This window comes from Octopus sinensis, linkage group LG1 (genome assembly GCF_006345805.1).
Source record: "Octopus sinensis linkage group LG1, ASM634580v1, whole genome shotgun sequence".
Lineage (NCBI taxonomy): Eukaryota > Metazoa > Mollusca > Cephalopoda > Octopoda > Octopodidae > Octopus > Octopus sinensis.
The window spans coordinates 56,972,296-56,998,513 of NC_042997.1; the positions used below are offsets into that span (position 1 = coordinate 56,972,296).

At 34.9% G+C, this 26,218-nt stretch overlaps 1 protein-coding gene across 1 annotated transcript; it reads left to right on the top strand.

Annotated features, from left to right (window-relative positions):
- The first annotated feature begins 1,935 nt into the window (after positions 1-1,935).
- LOC115209378 (phospholipase A2 group XV-like) lies at positions 1,936-17,595 on the top strand. Its single transcript, XM_029777763.2, has 6 exons — positions 1,936-2,230; positions 10,136-10,289; positions 12,159-12,277; positions 14,497-14,595; positions 15,070-15,297; positions 15,795-17,595. The coding sequence occupies exons 1-6, from the start codon at positions 2,140-2,142 to the stop codon at positions 16,337-16,339; spliced, it is 1,236 nt and encodes a 411-aa protein (XP_029633623.1). The 5' UTR covers positions 1,936-2,139; the 3' UTR covers positions 16,340-17,595.
- Positions 17,596-26,218: the final 8,623 nt, after the last annotated feature.

Sequence of the window (26,218 nt, forward strand, 5' to 3'; positions counted from 1 at the left end):
TTTTGTTTGTTTGTGTGCATGTGTGGGTCAGTGTGTGCTCATACACGTGTATGTATGTATGTATGTATGTATGTATGTATGCATGCATGTGTGTGTAAGCATATATGTGTGTAAGTTTGTATGTATATATGTATGTATGTGTGTACGTTTGTATGTATATATTCTGCATATTTATGTGTTTGTGTGTTTGCATGTGTGTGTGTGTGTGTACCTCTGTCTCTATATGTGTGCATGTTTGAGTGTGTATGTGGGAAGGTGGGGTTGTGACTATGTACTGTGTCTGTATGGATGTGTGTCTCCATATGTGTCTTTGTGTGAAGTGAAGTGTGTGTGTATGGTCATGTGTTTCAGTCTTCATTTGCATATGTGTGTGTGTGTGCTTGTCTATTCATATTACCGATGTACCTATCTGTCTGTATGTCTATCTGTTTACATTCATATCCATTTGCCTACACACATGTGCATATACATATACATACATACACACACACATACATTTACATAACAGCCCTCTAACTATTCTACCTGTATATAAATATAAACTGTAGGTATGGGGGTATGATTACCTACTACATATATTTCTATTTAGTATTGAGGATGTTTCATTTATGAGGGCATACTCTTGTATTTGTCTGAGGGTTGGGTCCTTTGGGTGCTTGGATAAAATGCAGATGTCAAATTGACCCAGGTTGCCTCCACACATACATACATGTGTATGGTCACACACACTGACCAACATACATGCACACAAACAAAAACAATGCAGCTTGGATAACAGAGTCAATGACTATTGAAAAGGTTGCAAGACACAACAAAAATTTTAGGAAAAATAAATAAGTAAATGAGTGGAAACTTTACCAGTGAGTGTGCTAAATATTAAGGCACTAAAAGAGAATCACTCTCCCCAGACAACAATATATATATATATATTATATATATATATATATATATATATATATATATATATATATATAGAGAGAGAGAGAGAGAGAGAGAGAGAGACAGAGACAGACAGAGTAGTCACCATATTTCATTCCATATTGATTACCTCCAATGAGCACAGGGTTACAATGATCAGATTGTTACCTAACACTCCATTGAATCCCTAGTGTGAAACCGATTGATAAGATCGGCCGTAATGGATATATGATACTGTACGCTTCGGATAGCATATCCACTCTACTGATAAATTAAGTACCAGTTACGCACTGGGGTCGATGTAATCGAATTAATTCGTGTGTCTGTCCTTGTTTGTCCCCTCTATGTTTAGCCCTTTGTGGGTAATAAAGAAACATATCCACTCTACTGATAGATATATGAATGTATATTCATATACCCAGATACAATAATAAAGATAATTAATAGCACTTTTAATATAGGTTATTACCACTTGGAACTCGCAAGTCACTTCTTTCTTGGATTGTCTCTGATCCAGCAGATCAATAATCAAAGACATTCAAACCATAACTACCCCGTTTTTTTTTTTTTTAATTCAAATCTCCTTTCAAATAATTTGTGTTCTTCCAATATTTCTATGGATTAAGGTGGTAAGCTGGCAGAATCGTTAGCACACCAGACAAAATGCTTACCAGCATTTCGTCTGTCTTTACATTCTGAGTTCAAGTTCCACCCAGGCTGACTTTACATTTCAATTAAGTCCTGACTTATGGACTCTTAGGCCACACATACACACACGTGCACGTTTATGAATTTGTTTTGCACGATTCCTGATGAGAAATCGTGTGCTGAAACAGATATTGTTATATTTCAGGATGGTTGGGGGGTTTACTCTCTCTCTTTTATTTGGCAAAGAAAAAAAAAATGACCGTTCCAAAATATAACATACTCATACACACAAGCACGTGCGCGCATACACACATTTGTTTTTTAAAAAATTGACGATAAAGTAAGCAGAAAAGGAGAGAACCAGATATTGGTGACACGCGACCTGACAAACACGCAGCTCCACCTGATAAACACACATATATATATAGGCTTCACTAGTGATAGCTGTTACTTCCAACATTTGCTCGCTGTACTACTAATCTCGGTTTGTTTTCATCCAAGTACATAAGATCGCCTGACACCGGTTTACATTACATTAATAATTTCTTGTTTGTGGACAGCAGTGATCGCACGATGGCAGCTTCTGCTAGAACTCTGTTGGAGCTTCTTTTACTCTTGATTCTTACTATAACATTTACTATTTCTATAAATCCAGTCATTTTGGGTAAGAAAATTTAACTATTGTCTACCATGATAAATTGTCCCATTTTAATGTTGCTTCTTCGAGTTTTAAAACTTTTCAGAAATCTCAAACACGAATTTCTCGATTTGTCCCTCTCTTCTGCCCTTTATAATTAATTACATTTCCATCCTGTATATTTTAAAATTTTCCTTATTAATTCAATATATCAATGCAACAAAGCGATTTTTACTCTTTCGTTCGTTGCATGTTTCTCTAATCAGTCGTTAGTATATGCAGCATCAGTGCTCTTAGAATATTGAATAATTCCTTCTTTTAGACAATAGTTTGTTTATATAATTAACTGAATTTCAAAGTTGTGAAAGCGTTGAAATATTGTCATGAAAAGCCATTACATTTCGACTTTGTAATATTCTAATCCAGTTTGAAATATTATTCTAATTCTTAGCAATTATAAAGCTACATTTAATTAGAGCCACACGACACTTAATCACAGTTAATTAACATGTTTTAGCTATGGACGTATTTAATCTGAAAGTTGATCCTCATTTCTGACATAATCTCTACTGTCCCCAACCTAGAGAACTACGTTAATTCATTATTTTTATAGAGATGTCCCAAAGTGACACTGACCGTTTTGCATTAAATCACAGAAAAACATTGTTCTCTGTGAGAATTTCCACTGTCAATTGACTAACATTCATCCTTGCACTTAAAACTACAAGCTAACATGGGTCATTAAACTACAAGCTATTTCCCCTTTCAAATCACACCATTTGCTATAAAAATAATGAATTAACGTAGTTCTCTAGGTACCCATAAAAAGATGGTGACGGTAGGAATGGCTTACATCACGCCGTTGTATAGCCCCTAGGGGACTAAACAATAATCGTACTGATCGAATATTTCTTTTTTCTGCTTTTTCATATTTTTTCATAGTTCAGATTTGAAAGGAGAAAAATTATTACATAAAACTTACATGATAGTAATGTTAAGTTGTACACACCTACAGCACACAGTTAATCCACAAATAAAGTATGTGGTGCGTGCACGTATATAACTGGATATGAATTTTACAAAACTGAACATTAATCATATTGTGTATTGAGTATTTTGTTTTAGCATCGGATCTTTTCCTTTTGAACGGCACTTTGTAACATAATTTCTAGCCGTTCAAAAGATCCTTAGCATCTAAAATAAAAGATTTTCAAAATGCTGTTATTATATTTTAGTTGCAACGTATTAAGATAGGATAGTCATGGACGGAATGTCTTTGATAATAGGTTTGCTGGATGGGAGCTGACCAGGGGGCTAAGCAATAATAACTAACGACAAATATATTGTGTATATAGGAGTGTGTGTGTTAGTATGTACCCTACATTCCAACATGGGTCCAACTTTCTTAACATGAATCCGTAGAAATATTGGTTTCATATTTTGGCGCAAGGCCAGCAATTTCGGGAGTGGGGCAAGTCAATTACATCGACCCATTATTCATTTTATCGACCCCAAAAAGGATGAAATGTAAAGTCAGCCTGGGTGGAACTTGAACTCAGAATGTAAAGACAGACGAAATGCTGGTAAGCATTTTGTCTGGTGTGCTAACGATTCTGCCAGCTTACCACCTTAATCCATAGAAATATTGGAAGAACACAAATTATTTGAAAGGAGATTTGAATTTAAAAACAAAAAAAAAAGGGGGTAGTTATGGTTTGAATGTCTTTGATTATTGATCTGCTGGATCAGAGACAATCCAAGAAAGAAGTGACTTGCGAGTTCCAAGTGGTAATAACCTATATTAAAAGTGCTATTAATTATCTTTATTATTGTATCTGTGTAGAAAATATATGAAAGAAGTAGTTGGATCTAATAGAGATTATAGAGAAATTGAAAAAAAAAAAAAAATGAAATATCTTGTTCAACATTTTATACAAGTCTTTGACATTTTCTCTCAGTTCAAGAGACTGCAATTTGAGTTTATTTAAGTCTGGCATTTTGGATGCAAGAGATATACCTCTAATTTTCATCAGAAATACTGTTTCTCAACTTGTTTAGTCTATTTATACTTTGAAAATAAGATGGGTTCCAAATTTCAGTTGCATACTCTAATTTTGAAAAAAAAGCTTTGTACATATGACATAGAAGTTTTTATCTTTAGTTAACACTATGAAAACCATTACAGATATAGATTTTGCTTCTTTTTACAAATTTGCTGAGAATATATATTAAATTTCAGATAATTAGAAATGATTACTTTTAAATCCTTAATTGTAGAGAATTCATATTGTTTTTTAGTTTTGTTACAATCAACTGTATTACATTTAGATATGTAATGCACATTCAGGATTCTTCACAATAGGCTTAGAGCCATTGAATGTAGGTATACGTGTACCAGTGGAAATAAAAGTTATTTTTATTAATATTGTGTTTTTATTGAAGCACAGCTAACCTATTTACTTCTTAAGTTTGAACTGTTCATATGTCTTGAGTTACTGGCATAATTGTTGCTCTCCCATTCTAGGTCACATCTGATTAAGCAGACTTATGGTCAAAGGCCTTCCGCCTCTAACAATCCCATGTATTCAGACAATAACAACTCCATCTATTCAAATACAGGATATAACAATCCTATTCAAACTGCATTATCAAATTTGTTCAGTTTAAGATTTTAGTTGTGGTTAAATTTATGATTTGAAGATTTGGCTCCTATTTCTAGCAGATCAAGCAGTATTGTGGAGCCTCCCTCTTTTGGCCTGAATGGCATTGTTTGATTGTTCATTGATTCCTCTGGGAAATAGATTTCTTATAGAAACCTTGTCTTCCCTGCTATTTAGAAAACTTTAAAATGTGTGTAATCAAGATTAACTTTTGCAATTAAAATTTTCAATCATGTACATGACAATGCAGATAAACCATGCCAAGTTTGGAAAGCCAGTGGGTGTATTGTTCCATTAGAAATCTTTCTAAAAACTAACCATTTGCAAACTGTCTTATTGGAAACTGTATGGTTGTGGTCATATAGTTTGTTGAGCTAAAACATAAAATATTTCTATTGTGAAATGTTTAATCTCTTACTTTCAAGGGCTAACTTTTATGTGGTTCTTGATAATCTCATTATTTCTTTTCTCAATGCAAGTTCTCTGAGGGATTATTTGGCATTGTAAGACTTATAGAAATCCTATGGCTGTTCAGAAATTATTTCAACTTGGTAGACATGAAATAGAGCCTACCTCGGTCTTGATAAAAAATTAATGGTATTCCAAAAATAGAAAGAAGTTGAGCTGTAAATTAGGCACCTTCTCACAGAAGTATTTGTATAATGGTATTAAGGAGCAAACGGAAGATGAGTATACTTGTTGATTATAGCATGTTTATATTTGAATTATTAGAATGAGGAAAAGGCAGCTTTTACAGTTTGAATATCTTGCTGATGATAAAAGCTTGATTTAATTTTAGCAAAAGGGCTCAGGGTAAATACCTTTGAGAAGTATTCTGCACACAAAATACACATACAGTTTGGTTCTCACTTGTGTGTTATGATAAACTGATAATTGCAATTAACTATGGGTTTTCATACATCCTTCAAGGGTTTTTTAAAAACATATAATAAAAAGAAAATACAAGGGAGTTGACTTCAATAATATTAGACCTATCAAGAATTTTGGAAAAGTAAGATAATGCAATTTAAGAGCAGGCCTGTCTTTAAAGCCAACTGATAAAAACAAGATATTCAGACCTTATTAGATTTGGACAAAATATATATAGCTCAGCTAACAACACTTAAGTATCTATAGAAATTGAATGAAAGTAATGATGTTAAAATAATAATGAATTTATTATATACAGTGCTCAGGTGCACTACAACTCATCAGAAAAAGTAACCAAAGCTACATGAACAGTACGTAAAATATGCACAGGAAGTGAATAGTGAAAAAGTCTTGGAAAAATAAGGAAGAAAGGGGGTGGGTGGTAGTATCAGGTTTACTGTTGGTGAATTTCAGAAAGCATGGAAACTTTGAAGGATGTAGTGTTTCAACAGCTAACAACTGATGGAGGTAATTTATTCCATGCTCCAGCTATTCTGAGTGAAAAAAATGTTTCTGAAAGTCATAGGTACTGTATTATTTTTTTGATTTTGTAAGCATGTCCATGAGTGTTATAGGCATATGGAATTCATAAAGGTGCCCAAAGTTGTTGTTGGAAAGAAGGTGAATAATCTTGTGTGTTTACCAACATTAGACCAGAAGGGAGCATTCTGTATACTAAATACACATACAAGAGGGTCTCACGAAGGTAATATAGGGATTTGAAAAACTTCAGTTCAGATTTTCCATACAATTGGACAAAGAATATTTAAAATATACAATAAGAAAAAGAAAAAACCAAGAGACAACTCCCAGTTGATTTTAAAGACCCGTTCCTACCTGCTTTATCTTTATTACTCCCAAAATTCTATTGGCTGATATTATTGATATTACTTTCTTTTTGTTTAGATTTTAAAGACCTCTAGATGGATTTTTTGTTTCTTAATTGCATGGATAATTCAGTTGACCAGAGATTTTCATTTCTATCACATACACCATATTTCCTTATACATAAGACATTTTTTTTCCAGTAGAATATCTCTCTAGAAATCCCTTGTATCTTATTAAAATGTTAGGTTTGAGAACTGGACTCAGTTTTCACTAGAATCCTAGTTTTGTAGATGTAAGTTTTCAATTACCATTCACATGTAATAAATATATCCCAATATCAATGTTGTAATATATTAATTATAACCTGTAAGAAGTTTACAAGAATTTACTAGCAACAGTAATTGAATGCCATTTGTTTTGTTGGGCTTATGGTGAATTTACAATAATGATGATCCTTGTGCCATTTGTTAACAGGCAGAAATACCCTCGAAATAGATGTCATCTGTTGCCAGTCAGTTTAATTCATCAGCTGATAGTACTGATCTATGACATTACATGATAGCAAGCAGAGAACACTAACATGTATAATTGATTACAAGCTATGATTTGTTGAATATATAAAAAACATAGCAATTGGATAGTTGGGTGACGGTATCGACTCCCACCAGATGAAAAGAAAAAAACAATTTGTGAAAAGAGAAAACAGGAAACATTAAAAAAAAACACAGGAACAGAAAAATGTGAACTTCATCATAAACAAAATTCCAGCAACTAGAGGAAGACATAAAATTATGGAGTATACAGTCTCAACAAAGATGATAATGTGTGAGACAAGATTGGCCAAAGAGGGACAGATGAGTTTGCTGGATGTTCATTTTGGTGCTACCTTTTTATGAAGAGGTTTGTTGTATGCATGAGAATGAGGACCTGAATTACAGAGAAGCTACTTGAAGAGTATGAACAAATAATCCTCAAGTTTTATAAGTAATGTAAACAGGATGTAAACAAAATTCCAAATAGACCAAATTGGCAATATGGATCATCATCGTTTAACGTCCATTTTCCATGCTAGCATGGGTTGGACGGTTCAACCGGGGTTTGGGAAGCCAGGAGGCTGTACCAGGCACCAGTCTGATCTGGCAGTGTTTCTACAGCTGGATGCCCTTCCTAATGCCAACCACTCCGTGAGTGTAGTGGGTGCTTTTTACGTGCCACCTGCACAGGTGCCAGACGAGGCTGGCAAACGGCCACGATCGGATGGTGCTTTTTACGTGCCACCGGCATGGGGGCCAGACGAGGCTGGCAATGGCCACAATCAATGGGTGCTTTTTACGTGCCACCGGCACGGAGGCCAGTCGGGGCGGTGCTGGCAATGGCCACATTCGGATGGTTCTCTTATGTGCCACCGGCACTGGTATCACAGCTACAATTTCCATTGATGTTGAACAATGAAGTGGCATTAACATTTGATGTGCTGTCAAATAAAACTGTTGAAAATGAAAGTGCAAAAACAGTGACTATAAAAAACATGCATTTGAAAGACCTACACTGTTGGAAAGACCCTGTATAGTAGGCTTGTTAGAAAAACAACACAAAGCTCCTACCTTTTCTATCTTTAAATAAAAACAGTGTCCAAAGAAATAATTTTTCTATTGCTTCTGTTCATTACACAGGATGCATTGATGAAGTCAGAGTGAAGCTGTAGTTGTATTCAGAGTATCCAAGTGGTTTGTTGAAGAAACCAGCATTACTGGTGTGGAATCAATTTCAAGCTCACAAAACTGCAGGAACAAGGACAAAAGAAGTTGAGCAACTAAACAAGTAGTTACCCCTCGCAGTTTAATGTTGCAGTTATGGCCACTAGAGGCTTCAGTCAATAAGTCAGGCAAATATTTTAGCAAACCTTTCAAATGAAAGGAAATTAGAACAAATGGATAATTGCTGGGAATTTAGTAACCTCAACAGAACTTTTAAAGTAACCTACTGTTCCATGTATATGTCAGTGGGTGAAACCATCTTGGATAATTGTGAGAGTAGAATTAATGACCAAAATATTTTTTGAAATGTGGAATTCATACTGCAATGGATTGCAGCACAGATAAACTTCTCTATGAAAGTAACAATGACCAAGAAACAGTTAGCAGTTGTGATATTAGTCTAAATAACAGCAATGTTGTTGGAATGTTATTTTTTGGCTATTTGTTTTGAGCAATCCTAAGGCACATGCATAAGTAGTCAGCTAAACAACTAGCATTGATTCACAGATCCCTACTGCTGTCTAGTTGAGAACCATATGGCATATTCTGGAAAGCAGAATGTGCCATAACCTATCACCAATCTAGGCTCCCACTCTTTTTTTTTACAAACAATTGTTTGTAATAAAGAGTGGGAATCAGGATAGGTTATACTCTTTACTTCAAGTCAACCCTGATCCAGACCTATAAAAGATCTCAGCATTTCAGCTGAGAATTTCCATTGTTTAAGATGGCAGGCTGGGATTTGTGGGGGAATTGACTGCTATGTAAATGATAGTGGTACAGCAGTGATGTAAATACCTTTACTGCTCTACTGAGTTCCTTTGACTTATCCTTTGTGTTCCATAGCCCACTCTATTAAAAACATTCAGAATATCAACATTTTGAATTTTATTAGAAGTTGACAAAATTCAAAGTAGAAAGTGACTAATTTATAGAATTCATTCAAAAATGTGTATGATTAAGAAGTTTGATTTACAACTGTGAAATTCTGGGTTCAATCTTCAACCCTACTGTGTGACTATGGTGTCTTCTATCATAACTTCAGTCAACAAAAGCTTTGTGAGTGAAATTTAGTTGACAAAAACTGAAAGCCAGTTGATATACTAATAGTTCACAAGTCTGGTAACCTATTTAATAAATAGGTTATCAGGTGTCTTATTTCATGTTTTTGCTTCAAGTTATATTCATGGAACTGCAAGATGTCAATGACTGTGACACTTAACTTTTTTAAAATTATTCATTTCACCTTGTTGTAAATAGGTTCTGAGTCCCCCATAATGTGCGGGGGGGGGGGACCACATGGACATATCAAGAGGTAAAGTATGGAAGATTTTAATCGTTATGCATAATAATTTACTGAACTGTGAAGTAATTTCCAAAATGTGGTACCAGTGTGTGGTAGTGAATACAGAAACATTAAAGTATTGAAGGAAATACTTCATGGGACTTGTCCTACTTTTGTGTCCTGAGTTCAAATCCTACCCCAACCAGCTAGGGTTGTTGACTTAATTTTTTGCTTGACTTATACACTACCACCTAGTCTTTGAGTATCTTTTGCAGAGTCTACTCTGTTTCAAGCATTCAAGCCATGTCTCCAGTCTAATAATACCTTTCTCCCTCCCAAGGGGGAAGCTTGACCATACCTTCTTGAATTGAAATATTTTTTTTTTTTAAATCATTGAAATTTTTCTTAAATTGATATTGGAATTGTTTGCATTGTTATAGGTTGTACTTTGCTTTTTTATCTTCATTTATAGTTCCTGGAGATGGAGGTAGCCAGATTACAGCAAGATTGAATAAAAGTGCATCTCCTATTGTCTACTGTGAGAAGAAAACTAATTATTATTATACATTATGGCTGGATCTTACTCAAATAACTGTTGCTCAGGATTGTTTTGTTGACAACATGAGGTAGTTCATCAGATTTTAACCTACTTTATTTCATAGATGGTGATGTATTAGTATTTCAGATGCATGCTTTAAAGTATTAATAGTGCACATGCATGCACACACACACACTTTATTTAAAAGTTCATTTTTGAATCATATGATTACAGGTTCAGTCCCATTGTGTGGCACTTTGGGCAAGTGTCTTCCAATTTAGCCTCAAGCTGATCAAAGTCTTTTGAGTAGATTTGAGAGACAAAACCTGAAGGAAGTGTTATGTATACTACATTTATGTTACACGATAATAGTAAACAAGCATCACAGTTATACAAGTGGTGTCTTAAAATGTGTGATTATATAGGCTCAGGAATGGCTGTGTGGTTAAAAGTTTGCTTCTCAACAGTGTGGCTTTGGGTTCAGTCCTATTGTGCAACAACTTGGGAAATTACAGCCCTGGGCTGGCCAATGCCTTATAAGAGAATTTGGTTGATGGTAACTGAAAGAAACCCATTGTATATATGCATGTGTGTGTGTGTGAATTTTACAATCGGTACTGAGCTACAGCTACAAACTGCAAACTATGACACAACTGTTTGTAGCTGAGCCACAAGGGTGATGTTTGTTGATATTTCCTCTTAACAAATTATACACTAGTCCTGTACTTTTGAAATTCTTTGGAATAAAAAGACCCTTATTTGAAAAACAGGTATGGTTTGGTAACAGGAAGAGCATCCAGCTGTAAAAATCTTCCCTCAAATACCTCTTTATGTAACCCATGCTAGTATGGAAAAGCAAGTTAAAGTGCATGAATGGACAATATATCTATTAGGCTAACAGATGTAAGTAGGTTAGCTACTAAGATACAATTTATTTAGTCATCTCAAAAGAAGGTATGAAGCTTATTGATTGGTTTGAGACTAACTTTCAGTATTCATTTTGTTCTTTTATGCTTGTAATAGTAGACTGTGAAATTAGATTTGCTTTAAATTAATTATTAGCTAATGGAAATAGTAGTTAAGACACCCGTGCCGGTGACACATTAAAAGAAAAGTACCGTCCAAACGTGGCAGATGCCAGCGCCGCCTGACTGACGTCCATGTTGGTGACACGTAAAAGCACCAACTAATCGTGGCTGTTTGCCAGTCTTCTCTGGCCCCTGTGCCGGTGGCATGTAAAAAGCACCCACTACGCTCACGGAGTGGTTGGCATTAGGAAGGGCATCCAGCTGTAGAAACACTGCCAGATCAGACTGGTGCCTGGTACAGCCTCCAGGCTTCCCAGACCCCAGTCGAACCGTCCAACCTATGCTAGCATGGAAAATGAATGATAAACGATGATGATGATGAATTTGGAAATGAAAGTGTTATCTTTTGTGTAATCTTGTTCTAATTTAGTTATGGATTTTATTTTCCATGATTTCAGATGCTATAAAGAATAGCACACAAACCCTGTTGGCATGAAACATCTATATCTAGATAGATAGAAAGACTTAGTATATGTCTTTCTACCTACATATATCTTGAAGTGCACAATCTATTACATCATTGTGATAGGCAAAGCACTCTTTAAGCACAAAGAGTGCTTAACTGTAAAATACTAACTCCAACAATTCCTATAAAAATATGAGTCTATAGAATCCTTCAGTGTGCTAGCATGATAAAAGCATAAACATAATTTAATATATTTAATTTCATACTCAGTATTTGAAGTTAAATGTGAGTGTGGAATAAATATTAGGGAGATTTATAATTGAGTTTAGTTATATGCACTGTTAAATTGTTAATTGATCTAGAAATCATCATAGCTAGTACTGAAATTTCTTTTACAATGCGCTAGCTGTGCTGTCAAAATACAGTTTTCTTAATGTTTTTTTTTTTTGTTCTTTCTTTGCAGATTAGTGTATGATAATGTTACTCGAAAAACATTAGATTCCCCAGGTGTTTCCATTGATATTCCTGGTTTTGGCAGTACTCCAACAGTAGAATATTTGGACCCTGCGAGAGAAAGATTCAGTGAGTTAATTCATTCCTTTTAATTATTTAAAAGATTTTTTTCTTAGATTTGATGTTACACATTTGTATTTATTAGTTTCTTTTCATAAATTATTTTCTGATTTTGTATTTTTCAAGTCAACCCTATTTTTGGTTTATGCTAATTGAATTCTTATAAAGGCTTTTAGAGAAAAGAAACAGGCTTGGAAGGACGGTCGTAGCAGGGAACTGCCAGAAGGGAAGCTAGGAGATAGGTTTATTTAGCCAGAGGGGAAGCAGATAAGAAAAAAATTGCCAATGTTCTGTGCCGTGAGGACCAAAGACTTGAGGTATTTCGTGTTGCAAGACAGTGTGTGAGAGAGAATAGTGATGTTGTAGGAGAGAAATGTGTCCGCATGGATGATGGTTCACTTGCACTAAATGAGGCTGCAAAGAGAGAGGTTTGGAGACGCCACTATGAAAGGTTGCTCAATAAAGAAAATGAATGGGAGAAAGAGAGTCTGCCGAATGTCGACCCAACAGAGGGACTAGCTATCCGAGTTGACAGTACCTTGGTAGATAAAGCAATTAAGAGTATGAAGACAGGGAAAGCCCCTGGCCCATCAGGAATCACTGCAGAGATGCTCAAAATATCTGGCAGTGTTGGCTATAGCCTAGTCACCCGTATAATTAACCAGGTGATACACAAAGGAGTCATACCCAATGACTGGTGTAGCAGCACCATAGGCAACTGCTACAAAGATAAAGGTAACGCTTTACATACAAATAATTACTGAGGTATCAAGTTGTTGGATCAGGTAATGAAGGTCACGGAGAGGGTCATTACCCAACTAATTAGGGAGAGAGTCAGTTTAGATGAGATGCAGTTTGGGATCATGCCAGGGAAAAGCACCACTGTTGCTATATTTCTGGTAAGACTGCTGCAGGAGAAATACCTAGCCAAAGATAAACCTCTGTACCTGGCTTTCGTTGACATGGAGAAAGCCTTTGACAGGGTCCCCCGATACCTTATATGGTGGTCAATGAGGGAACTAGGGATAGATGAATGGTTAGTGAGAGCTGTGCAAGCCATGTACAGGGACGCTGTCAGTAAGGTGAGGGTTGGCAACGAGTACAGTGAAGAATTCCGAGTAGAGGAAGGGGCCCACCAAGGTTCAGTCCTCGGCCCCTTACTATGATAAATATATCATAGTCCTCCAGGCAATAACAGGAATTCGAGACAGGATGCCCCTGGGAGCTCCTCTATGTTGACGACCTTGCTCTAATTGCTGAGTCACTATCAGAACTAGAGAAGTTTCAGGTGTGGAAACACCTGAAATTATTGTATACAGTGCTCAGGTGCACCACAACTTGTCAGAGTATATGCAGTAATGTACAAATGTCTGGAAAGTGAACAATGCATGAGTCAGATACATGCTTGTGTGTGTATGGAGGGGAGAAAATCAGGTGTAGTGTTGGCAAATCTCAGAAAGCATGAAAGTTTTGAAGGATGCAGTGCTCCGACAACTAACAACTGATGCCGGCAGTTTGTTCCATGCTTCAGCATGAAAAAATGTTTCCTGAAGTCATGGGAGCTGTGCTGTTTTCTTACTTTGTAAATATGTCCACGGGTGTTAGATGGGTGGAGTTTGAAAAGGTGCTCAGAGTTATTGTTTGTACGATGGTTGATAATTTTATGGGTGTCTGCCAAGTCAGCTGCCAGACGTTGGAGTTTCAATGTGTCCATGCCCAGGGAAGTAAGGCGTTCGGGATATGGCAAATGCCTGATGGAGGGTATTCTTTTGGTTGCACATCGCTGAACAGCTTCCAGACGATTGATATCCTGGGCAAGATAGGGGTTCCAGACCGGTGATGCAAATTCCAGGTGAGGTCTTACCATAGCTATATCAGAGCAAGTAGAGAATATAATGTACAAGGTTTATGTTTACACCATTGAATTATATGAACACCTTTAAATCAATATTAAAAGTTATCGTTTACATACAATATAATTCATTTTCTACTTCAAGGTTCCTAGTAAAGCATAAAATCACACTTGTAAAGAAGTTACAAATAGAGTGTATGCCTATAGTAGATAGCAATTGTTAAACTAATTCAGCATTAACTGAACATTTCATCTCTTTCTGGTAAAAAGTTCTATTTCAAACATACAGCAAAATTTTCTAAATTTGCAAAGATTTATTTCAATATAATTAAAACATTTCATTGAAATTTAAGCCAATTTTTATTGTTTCTTTTAGCTACCTACTACTATTATGTTGTTAAAGAACTTGTCAAACTGGGATTAACACGAAATGTATCTATTAGAGGAGCACCATATGATTTTAGACGTTCTCCAAGTAAGTGTCATTCTTTCATTTGTTTTAAGTATCTCTGTTAGAAATACTGGTGCATGATTAGCTTGTAAAATGTATACTAAGATACCTGTTACTTTAAGTGATGTGTGACCTTAGCTTATGCTACATTAAAAAGAAAGGAATTATCTACAAACTTACAGAAGTAAATATCGCATAACTTTTTTGTCAACTCCCACTTTCAAAATCCAAAGAAGGCTTGTGTCTGTATGTGTGGAGGTTTATAAGGTTCATAATATTGCTTTGGGTGTTTTAATTAAACCTGTGATAGGCACATCTCCTGCTTAAATAAGTCCTGATGAATCGGTTTTTAATTAAACCTATTCAATGGGACTCATTTAACTGGGAAATGAAGCTGAGATAAGCTTCAATTTAATAAGTCTGGTTCAAAAGGGTAAGTTATGAATAACTTACTAATGACTTCTGTTTCTAATTCTAATTTTGTTTTTTAACTTTCAGATGAATTTCAAGACTATTTTAAGAACTTTAAATCAATGGTTGAAGAAACTTACAAGATGAACAATGGATCTAGAGTTACAATCATTGCACACAGCATGGGTTGTCCAACTATGCTATATTTTCTCAATTCTCAGACACAGGCTTGGAAAGATAAATATATTAAATCTTTTATCACAATTTCTGGAGTTTGGGGTGGTGCTGCAAAAACCCTTCGAGTCATGGCGTCAGGTAAGAAATAGTGGTTGTCAACATCCCTGAATTTTTTTATAGTATGTTTTAAGAAATAATTATTTAGTAATTATATTGTTTAAGAACAGAAGAAATTTTGATGAAATTATTTTTGTTATTATCACATTTTCTCTTATAGAAGATTATCGAAGCAAATATATCTTTCATTTCACTGGGTGACTTATGATAATTGCTGCCTAACATTTCTTGAATGTTTGCTTGAAATGATCAAAACATTGCAAGGTTTGCCTATTAGCAACATTCAGCGTAGCTTAGATCTACATACAACTCTTTGGCCATGGTTGAATAGATAACATATTTACTAATCATCATTGTCATCTCTATTGACATGGATTGAATGATACAGAACTATATTTCTCAGTGTCACTAGTAAAAGCAATGCAAAAGTTTGTACTATTATCTAAATGATGAATGTTCTTTTCTACTTTTATTAAAAAAATTTTTATTAAAATATTTTTCTTTTTATTCATATTCAGGAGATAATCTTGGTATTTTTATATTGAAAGATAATATTGTTCGGAAATACCAACGTACTGCAACTTCAACAGCTTGGCTTATGCCATACGATACTTTCTGGAAATCTGATGAAATTCTTGTTTCCCGTCCAGGTCGCAATTATACTGTTAAAGATTACAAACAGTTTTTTGCAGATTTGAATTTTACAATTGGCTATGAAATGCGTAAAGACACAGAGAATCTTGTGAAAGACCTCCGTCCACCTGGAGTGGAAGTTCATTGTATACATGGAATCAATGTATCTACACCAGCTAGCTTTGTTTATGGTAAAGGATTTCCTAATGTTCAACCAACGACAATAAATGGAGATGGAGATGGGACAGTAAATTTACAAAGTTTACATGGTTGTCTTCGATGGTCAAAACAACAAAAACAGCCTGTTTACCATCATACTTTATCAGGAGCAGACCATTTGAAAATATTGAAAAATCAGACATTAATTGATCTAATTTCCCAAATAGTAACCAAAAAATCTAAATTCTCTAAAAACAAATTGAAAAACTAAAAAATGAAAGCCTAAACAGACCTTATTAAAGCATCCCTCTCAAAAGCACATTTTTTTCTTATTGTGGCTGTCGAAGATGCTTGCAATTTATTTTTGTTTGTATTTTTATGCTGTTTTTTTTTTATGGTACATTTATCTGACTTGTATAATTGTTGAAAATTAATGAATTTGTATATTGGCATGTAGTGAACTGTTTCTACTATTCCATTTTAAAGAGAAATTCAGTTTTTAGTGAGCTCCTTGTCACTTTGTTTTTCAAGCCAATATTCTCTTCTGTTACTTTTTTCTAAGTCAAATTTTTGTTTTCATGTTCTGAGCTGAAAAGTTTTCTAAATTTAGATATTGAATTTAAGTTTCATTTCTTTTAGGTATATATCTTGACTATTTGCAGTTCTGTTGAATCCTAATGACTTGCTACTTTATAAGCAATTTTTATGAACTTTTTCATAATACCAAAACATATTGGTGAACTACTCTTTCAGTCAAGATTATATTGCTATATTTCTGTTAAAATATAAGAAAATAATTAATTTTGCTTCTATGCTTCAGGAGATTAAAAATTATAAACTGGGTAAGTTATTCTGGTAATTTAATTTTTTTTATGGACAGTTGAACATGAAAATAAGACTTGATTATTGACTTTTTGCAGTTTTATGTGCATTTAAATAACATTGGTTTATAATCATTTTGTAAATGTGGTACTTATCCAAACAATCATATCATTTATTAAGTGTAAAATGACCATATTTCATTAAAATGGAAGCCATAGAGACTCTTAACTTTAACTTGAAGCTCCAGCTTGGATGGTTTCACAAAGAAATTATGCTGAGCTGTTTGATGAAATACAATGTATTTCCTGTAATTTTATTAAAAGATTTTTGGTTTGACTTGCCAAGTTTGCTCCCTACCGTCACAAAAATAGTCTGGACTTTATTCATCAAGCTTTACTTCATACCTGTGGACCTTATTGGCTTTAAGATGATGTATAAGTTTGTTATAAAGGAACATTTCTAATGCAATAGATGTTTGCTTCATTATTTTCAAATACAAAAATTCTTGATGTTATGACATAAATTGTTAGCAAATTCATTTTACTTGATGTAATATTTTTCTTTGATTTTATTGCATTAAAGTAATAGTTACTATGTGAGAAAATCAGTTATGGTTGATCTTTAGGTATTTCAAATAACTGAAGCTACCATGATTTACTGTTTTGCCTGAATTATTGACTGTAATAAAATCATGTGTATACAATATTCCAATCTTAATCTTAGTTCTTTTCAAAACCAGAACTAACATAATATTCAGACTAACACTAAGACAGCGAGCTGGCAGAAATGTTAGCACACCAAGCGAAATGCATAGTGGTGTTTTGCTCATTGCTACGTTCTGAATTCAAATTCTGCCGAGGTTGACTTTGCCTTTCATCCTTTCGGGGTCAGTAAATTAAGCATCAGTTGCATACTGGGGTCAATCTAATTAACTGGCACCCTCCACCAAAATTTTGGATCCTGTGCCTAGAATAGAAAAGAATATTCAGACTAATACCAAATGGTATCATACTTGAATTCAGCTTTTCCATTCTGACTTTATCAAGTTTGACACATTAGGCTTTCTTGATTACAGTTTGTAGATACTATAAAGAAAGTGTTTACTATATGAAATTAATGTTTCATCTTACTGTTCCATCCTGCTACATATGGCCCAAGTGGTTTCTCTTTAGAATGAATTATTGAAAAGACAAAGCCTCCTTCATATAAAATGCTGTCAATTCTATGACATATAAGTTCTTAGCACACTGAGGGCTTCATCAGGGTTTTGATTTCTATTTGGTGTTACTTCACCTACATGAAATTATTTAATGAAAAATTTGAAGTCATGATTTATCACTTCCCTTCCTACATAAACCAGAATTTTCACATGCATAGAAAGTAGTCATTTCATGAACATATCAATGTATATTTTCTATTAATGTTATAATTATAAATATTGCCCTCATTTGTCTTCTTATTTTTAAAGAACTCTTGACAATTATTAGACTTCTTTGTGTTTGTGTGCATGTAACATTCATTCTGCAGTGGGATACTTTCCTTAATGCTAAAGCAAGAAAAACAATATTACTTAATGAACTATATATAACTGACTTTCTTTAAGAAATGTAGTATCTTGTTGGACCCTTTTAATCTCTACTTTCTGAACTATGGTTATGGCATTTGTACTTGGATTTTTTGTGATTGTATCACTGGATTTTATTTAACCTCTGCACCTTCAAATTTGGCTCAGTAATATTTGAGCTGAAAATTAATAGAAATTCTAGTCAAATTTTTTTCTCTAAAAACATTTATTTTTTACTTTGTATTTCTTGAGGTGGTGGACCACCACAACTACTTTCCATGCTAGCATGGGTTAGGTTTAATATTTTACTGATGTAGTGTTTCATAGTCAAATACCCTTCCTGTTGCTAAACCATACCTGCTTTTCAATTGAGGGATATATAATTTCAAATGTCTTTGAATGGCAGTAACATCATTGCCTATATAACCAAGCAATTTTTGGAGAATGTAAACACAAATATGTGTACAAACACACACTTATATTTTGTTTCTTCCTTGAATTACTCATAGCTGTAAGATTTTATTCCTAATCACATCAGCTCCTATAACCCTGGATCAACTGAAGCCTTTTCTGTAGATTTGGCAGATGAAAACTGAAAAAACTTATTGTGCATTTGTTTGTCCTTTCTGGGTGTCCTGTGATAGTTGCAAATTAGTGCTATTGTCATACAAACTGTGTCATTTGTTTCCAGTCTTCTGTGCAATCTAAAGGTTGATGACAGGAAAGGCATTTGGCTATAGAAAGTCTACCTTTATGAATTCCACTTGACCTAATCAAGCATGGTAAAGTGGACATTAAAATGGTGGTAATATTTTCTTGAATTTTGTATCTTGAATCATAAATCATGGAATTATTAACTGGGTAATCCCATTCTGTCAGATAAAGCGCATATTAGATTTGTAGGTTTCTAAACTTTTTGCTAAAGAAAGATCTTCTATAAAGTTGGAAGTAAGAACCATATTTAAAATTCACAACACATTCATGATACAACTAAGAATCATTTTGTGATATCAGTAATTTTGAAGCAACTGTGTTGTGATTAGGGGAGTGCAATAATGTAGTAAATTCCTGATATCACTAAACTTCAATTCCACATATATGTATTAGTTTTATTTTAATTTATATTTGATGAAAAAAATTATTACAGTACAGATAATGTTGGAGTATTTATTTTTAAAATTTCAAAAGAAAAATATAATTTTTACATATTTCCAGAGTCATTTGTATTTTTGAATCAAACTTTTAATTTAATGCTTTCTATTGTGTTGTTTATTACTGTACTTAACTGTTGTGAAGTGAATTTTTCTAATTAAAAAATGATTTTCTATAAAAATTATTTTCTTGTTATTATAAGGAAGATGTACGAAATGATAGCGCAGCAGATTAACTTGATGTACATAGTTATGTCCCTTTATATTCAACGTTCGTGTTCTGCCAAGGTCAACTTCACTTTACATATTTCAGATTTGATAAGTACCAGCCAAGTACTGTGTTGATATTCATATACAATGCCTGGTTCTCTGCCTATGTTTGTAATTGTTGTAGGTGGAGTGGCAGATATTGCAGTGTAAGACAAATTGTATCCTGTTGAAATTAATATTTGTTTTTACCCTTTCCTCTTTTTGGAGGGAAATAAAATAAGTATAGAAGTATTAGTGAAGCATTAGTTTCTTTAAAGGGTTCGACTTTAAAGAAACCCTAAACCAACCAACACCAACAGTAGAATTGAATTTAGAGGACCAACAAATAGAACAGGTGGAAGTGGAAAGGGGACCGATAAGGGAAGATGAAGTGAGAGAAGCATTGAAGAAACTAAAAAATAAGAAAGTGTCAGGACTGGATACGTTTCAGCAGAATTATTGAAAGCAGGTGGCCAGATCATGATTGACACAGTTATGTAATGCATGCTGGGTGGAAAAAAGGGTACCTGAAGAGTGGACCAAGGGAGTCATTAAACTACCAAAGAAAGGAGATTTGAGCAACTACCAAAACTGGAGAGGAATAACACTGTTGTCAACGCTAGGTGAAGTACTGTACTCAGTTTTGCTGTTCTGGTTGAAGTTTGCACTAGATGTAAAACTGAGAGAACAACAAGCCAGATTTCAACCCAGCAGATCGTGCTGCAAGCAAATATTCACACTGCGTAACAATGTCTTGAACATCAAAGACCACTAATAATAAACATTATTGACTTCAAAAAAGTGTTTGACAGTGTGTATAGAGAAACTTCCAGGAAGATTGTGAAAGTGTATGAAATACCAGACCAATTACATCAGTCTGCTTAGCAGTTTCTACAACTCAAGTTGCTGCATTAGAAAAGAGTATGGATACACTGGTTTTCTTCAGATCATCACTGGGGAAAGACCAGTCTGTCACCAATATTGTTTCTGATAGTCATCGATTTTATGTGAATATCAATGGTGGGACCAGCTATAGGCATACCATGGATGGTGAAGGACCAGCTAACAGACTGGTGGCTGAGAATTGCCTAACATTACAAGAAATGACAACAAAAATGGAAAGGGAAGCAGCAAAGAATAAGTTGAGAATCAGCAGTCAAAAATCAAAGGTAATGTAAGTTGGAAAACAAGTAGAAAGTGTATCAGTGAAAGTTAGACAAAAACCACGTATCTGGGAAATATAGTGACAAGCAATGGCAATGCAGAGACAAATGTAAGTTGAAGAATTGGCAAGTCAGCAGCAGTATTTAGAAGACTGACAACACTTTGGTGTAGCAATAATATAAATGTAAAGCTGAAGATTCATCTGTACAAAGTAGCAATACGGCCAATAGCAATCTATGCAACTAAGACCTGGAAGATGACAGCAAAAATCGCCTACCAACTCAATGTATTTCATCAGCAGTATCTCAAAAAGATTGTAAAGATCTCTTATCAAGACAGTGACAAATGAAGCCATTATCCAAGCAGCTAGAGTAAGGCCACTGCATGCAATTGTAACCAAATACAAATGAAACTGGCTGGACACATACTAAGACTGCCAGACAGAGGCTTTCCAAAACAGCCATAGGCTGGAAGGTAAGAGAAAAAGAGGTCAGCCAAGGAAGACGTGTCATAATACCTTCAAAGAAGACCTACACAGACTGAACATCTGGGCAGAAGCATACCAGTTGACCAAAGACAGAAATGATTGGTGATCACTGACTGCCCAATGTACTGCTCAAATGTACCAATGGCCCTAGAGAAGAAGACAAGCATTAGTAATAATTCAGTAAATTATACTGCTTCCCTTAAAAATCCAGAGCCTTGTTCTAAAGTTTAGAAGTCATTATTTAGGATTGTGAGCAGATGCAAAAAAAAGTAATGATAATTTCTTGGTGTGTCAATTTAGATAGTTTTGATTGCTGTCTGAAATACTTCACTTCTTTATGTTGTTCATAACCTTGAGGGTGAAGTAAGTGAAAGAATGTGTCAAAACTACCCATTTTTCCTGTTTAGATGCTTTTGGAATTCTCAGTGGTCCCTTAACCTACCACAAATCTTGAAAAAGTACACATTGGACAATGTAGTTTTAGATACAGTATGTCTAAATAAAAGACTGGATGGTTATGACTGAAATGCTTTTCCCTATATGTCTCTTCAACTAGGAGCTGATCCAAGACCAATCAACCAAAATTTTAGGTTTGTTGCTCCTTCAAATATATTTGACAAAGATATATATATATATATATATATATCCTCAGACATGATTGCAAAAGTTTGCTTTCCAACCACAATGATTTTGGGTAGTCCCACTGTATGGTACCTTGGGCAAGTGTCTTCTATTATAACCCTGAGCTTTGTGACTGGATTTGATAGGTAGAAACTAAAAGAAGCCTGTTATATGTATATATGTATGTATATATATATATATATATATATATATATATATATATATATGCAATTGAAGTGAGAGTATCTGCTCCGAACCGTTGCCCCTGAGAGTTCAACTTCAGCCGAGAGTTCTTCACAGCAAAGCCAACACCATACTCTCTGACTTCATCTATGCCTTTCACTTGCCAGAAAAAGGTAGACTTTCTCTCATGAAGAGTCCCTGAATTTGGGGGCCTCATTTCCTGGAGTGCTACAATGTCCACTCAGAGTCATAACAGTTCATTGTTGATCACTGCTGTCTTGCATGTGTCACTGATCTTTTGAAGGTCCTCTAACAGACCAGTTGTCATGGTTCTTATGTTCCAACATCTGAGTCTGAATGCTGGTGTTTTGTGTTGTTTGTGTTGCTCATTCGTTTTTCTTGGTGCAGTGTTCACAGCCCATGATTCAGGATATTAGTTATTGCTTCACTTGGTTGTGATGAGACAGCACCTAATTGGCTGGGGCTGCCCAGCTTGAGGCGAGTGGTAGCTGTCCAGTGAGGCATAATGGCCTCTCTCCCCGTCGAAAGCAGCCCCTGGTGCCTTGCTCTTACACCATTTATGTGCAGGCTTAAAACCAGTAGACTGCTGCTTTTCATGTTTTACTTCTGCAGTTAGATGGTACTGGAGTGTCCTCTCCAGGGTGCAGACTGGGCAGTTTTTTTCATGGGAGATCAGCAGTTGCCACCAGTGTTATCCAAAGGAAGAGCGGCAGTCAGTACAACTTGGCACCAGTGGGGCCGCAAGAGTTGCCGGAATGAGGTCTACAGCATTGAACTACCTTAGGAACTCTGACTTCTGATTTATCCTTAGGGTTTACTCCTGAAGCCTTAAGTGGGTATTGCCACAAGGCAGTGGAGTTGTTATTATCGCTGTTGCCTTAATAAGCAGTACAGCTAATAACAAGAGTTGCTTATTTGGATGGTTGTTGACTCTTCAGAATTCATTTGCCTTTGACAGGTCTTGTATTTAAACCTTCGGGGTGACTAAATAGCAAGAAAAGCACCCTCCTCACAAAGCAAGTTCTGTGGAGTTGCTGGTTTAGATGCTGACAGCCCAACACCTGGCACCTATGATTCAGTGATTGGCAACAAGAGAGAGAGAGAGAGAGAAAAGGTGGGAAGGGGCATGAGACAGGTACAAAGAGGGAACACAAAAGACTTTAACAGTAGTTTTAGTCGTAGAAGCAGAGAGGCTTAAATACACCGAAGGGCAATGTGGGAGTTGATGCCGCTTATTACTAGGGTTATAATTTTATTTTTATTTTGGCCTGTTGCCCAAGGAGAAATCCTTGTGGTAAACAAGCTGTTTGGTCGATCAGGTGGTTGTTAGGGGTCGAGTGGAAAGGTGTTATGAGGATAACAATGGAACACCCCTCTCACATGACAAGTAGTATGACTAGACGTTACAAATACTGTGACATAGGAAGTTGAGAAGTTGGTGAAGTCGGTTATAAATAGTTGTGTCTTTACTTGTCTAACTATACTGCTATATGAAAGTGGACGTTATAACAGTCCAACGTTTGATTACAACAGTGGCGTTGAGGAATTAACAAATTCACATGGAATTAACATACTCACTAGGAGTTACAAAACTCACAAAAGATTTTTGTGCGAATTTTATGGTATACAAAATCGTAAAATTATGGAAGAATTGTTGGCCAGTTTGCTTGAGTTGGAAAAATAGCAACAACAACTGCACGAAGAACAACAATTACTATTACAGCAACAAATGCTGCAATTAATGAATAGTAAGTCATCCAAAAATGCTGAAAAGATGTTCCCGCCAGATTATGTTGCAAACTCAATAATGGAATTTAGGTATGAATCAGACAAAGGAGTTACCTTCGAGGAATACTATAGAAAATAGAACAGATCTTCAATAAAGAGTGCAAAGATTGGGATGGCAATATGAAAATGTTTCTAATCCTAAGAAAACTGGCAGCCGGAGAACATGAGCATTACACCAATTACGTACTTCCGAAAAAAATTTTGACATAAACTTTAGAAATACAATAGATATATTGTGTAAAATTTTCAGCGAGAAAAGCTCATTGTTCAATACACGGTGGAAATGTTTGAACCTAGCAAAAAACCAGGAGGACTATATAATCTATGATGGTAGAGTTAAAAGAGAATGTAAAAAGTTCAAACTGGATGAGTTAATGCCAGAAATGTTCAAGTACCTGATATTTACTCAGTGACTAACTGTAGAAAAAGATGCCAAAGTAAGAACAAGAATTCTCGCTAAGCTGGAATAAAACCAAGCTGTAACTTCACAAGTGTCAAAAGAGTGTGAAAGAATTGGAAATCTAAGACATGGCACAGAGAAAATTGAACATAAAGATTGCTCCCAAGTGAAACAAGGAGAATAGAAATCAAGTGTGTACTAAAATACAGTACAAACAGGACAAAAGTCAGGAAACAAACTTGTGTTTTACATGTGGAGGTGGAGGTCTACACCTGAGAAAAAAAACTGCTCCTTTATGAAAGTGGAATGTTTCATGGAAAGATTGGACATGTAAAAGCGCATTGTAAAACCAAGATGATAAGACATTGGAACAAAGAAAATAGAGTAAACAAGATGTTGTTGAAAGAAAATGGTAATGTAACAAAGAGGAAATCTGTAAATGTGAAAATTGAAAATATAAGAGTAAAAATGCAGTTAAACATTGGAAATGATATTACCATTGTGAATGAAGAAACTTGGAAGTATATCAGAAAGCCAAAATTAAGTCAGTCTACAAAAGTAGTACACAGTGTTACGGGTAAAAGATTGTATTTTGTAGGTGAATTTGTGTGTAATGTGATATTTCATGACCAAATGAAAACAGCAAAAGTATGTGTTAAAAAATTCAGTAAATTTGTTCAGCCCAGAGTGGGTGGAACTGTTGAGTAACTGCAATAAAAAATATACTCACACCAAATAATGTGACTATGCTACCAGCGTTTTGGGGATTAGTAAATTATTACCAAACTTATATTCTCAATATACACAATGTAAGGGTCCCGCTAAATGATTTGTTAAAGTAAAATGGTAAAATGGTGCTGGATTGATAAGTGCCAGAAGGCATTTGACGGATTCCAACAAAAGGGCTACAGGGAGAACGGAAGCAAGCTGGAAGATATCAGTATCTAGGCAGTGAATTAAACAAAATAAGAAAACAGCATGTTTTCTTCAAAAGAAGATCATGCTGAGCCAGCAAAAACAAGCTTTAGACATATACGTATGTAATAAAACATTGCTATGTTAGAAACAGAATCATTCTAGTAGAGGAAACAAGAGCAAGTTTACTGTTGAAGAGTTTGAAAGTCCATCAGAGGCAATGAGAGAAAGAGGGAGAAGGAGAGGGATGGAGGGACATATAGTTATCTAGATAGTGAATTAGGAAGCAGCTAGTGAGAAAAAATACATATATAGGCAGTGAATTAAAGAAAATAAAAAGAACAGCATGTTTTTGTCAGAAGAAGACCACACTGAGCTAGCAAGAACCAACTTTAGAGATATCTATATATATAAAACTGAGAATGTGTGTATGTGTGTGTGAATCACTAAAACTCAAGAATTACCCAATGGATTTTATTCAAATTCTTCACATGCCTTACTTAGAGTCCATGCAGTGTCATGGGCCAAAAAATTTTCAACTTCTTGCCCAATGAGAGTTTGGAGCAATGTCTTATCTCTTACACTATTTCAGTATTTTGTGTCAAAAGTGAAACAATAACATTTCTATTGTAATGTGAGATAATACTTTCAGTTTTAATAGTGAAACTGTTAATATTTTCACTATGTATATATATATCAGTTTCATTTCTATTACTTTCACTATGATATATTTATGTATGTATATGTACGTATACATATATATTACACATATATGTGTATATATA

Coding starts and splice junctions, on each gene's coding strand:
- LOC115209378 (XM_029777763.2), top strand. CDS start 2,140: ATGGCAGCTTCTGCTAGAACTCTGTTGGAGCTTCTTTTACTCTTGATT. Junction 10,290..12,158: donor TGTTTTGTTGACAACATGAG/GTAGTTCATCAG, acceptor CTTTCTTTGCAG/ATTAGTGTATGATAATGTTA. Junction 15,298..15,794: donor CCTTCGAGTCATGGCGTCAG/GTAAGAAATAGT, acceptor ATTCATATTCAG/GAGATAATCTTGGTATTTTT.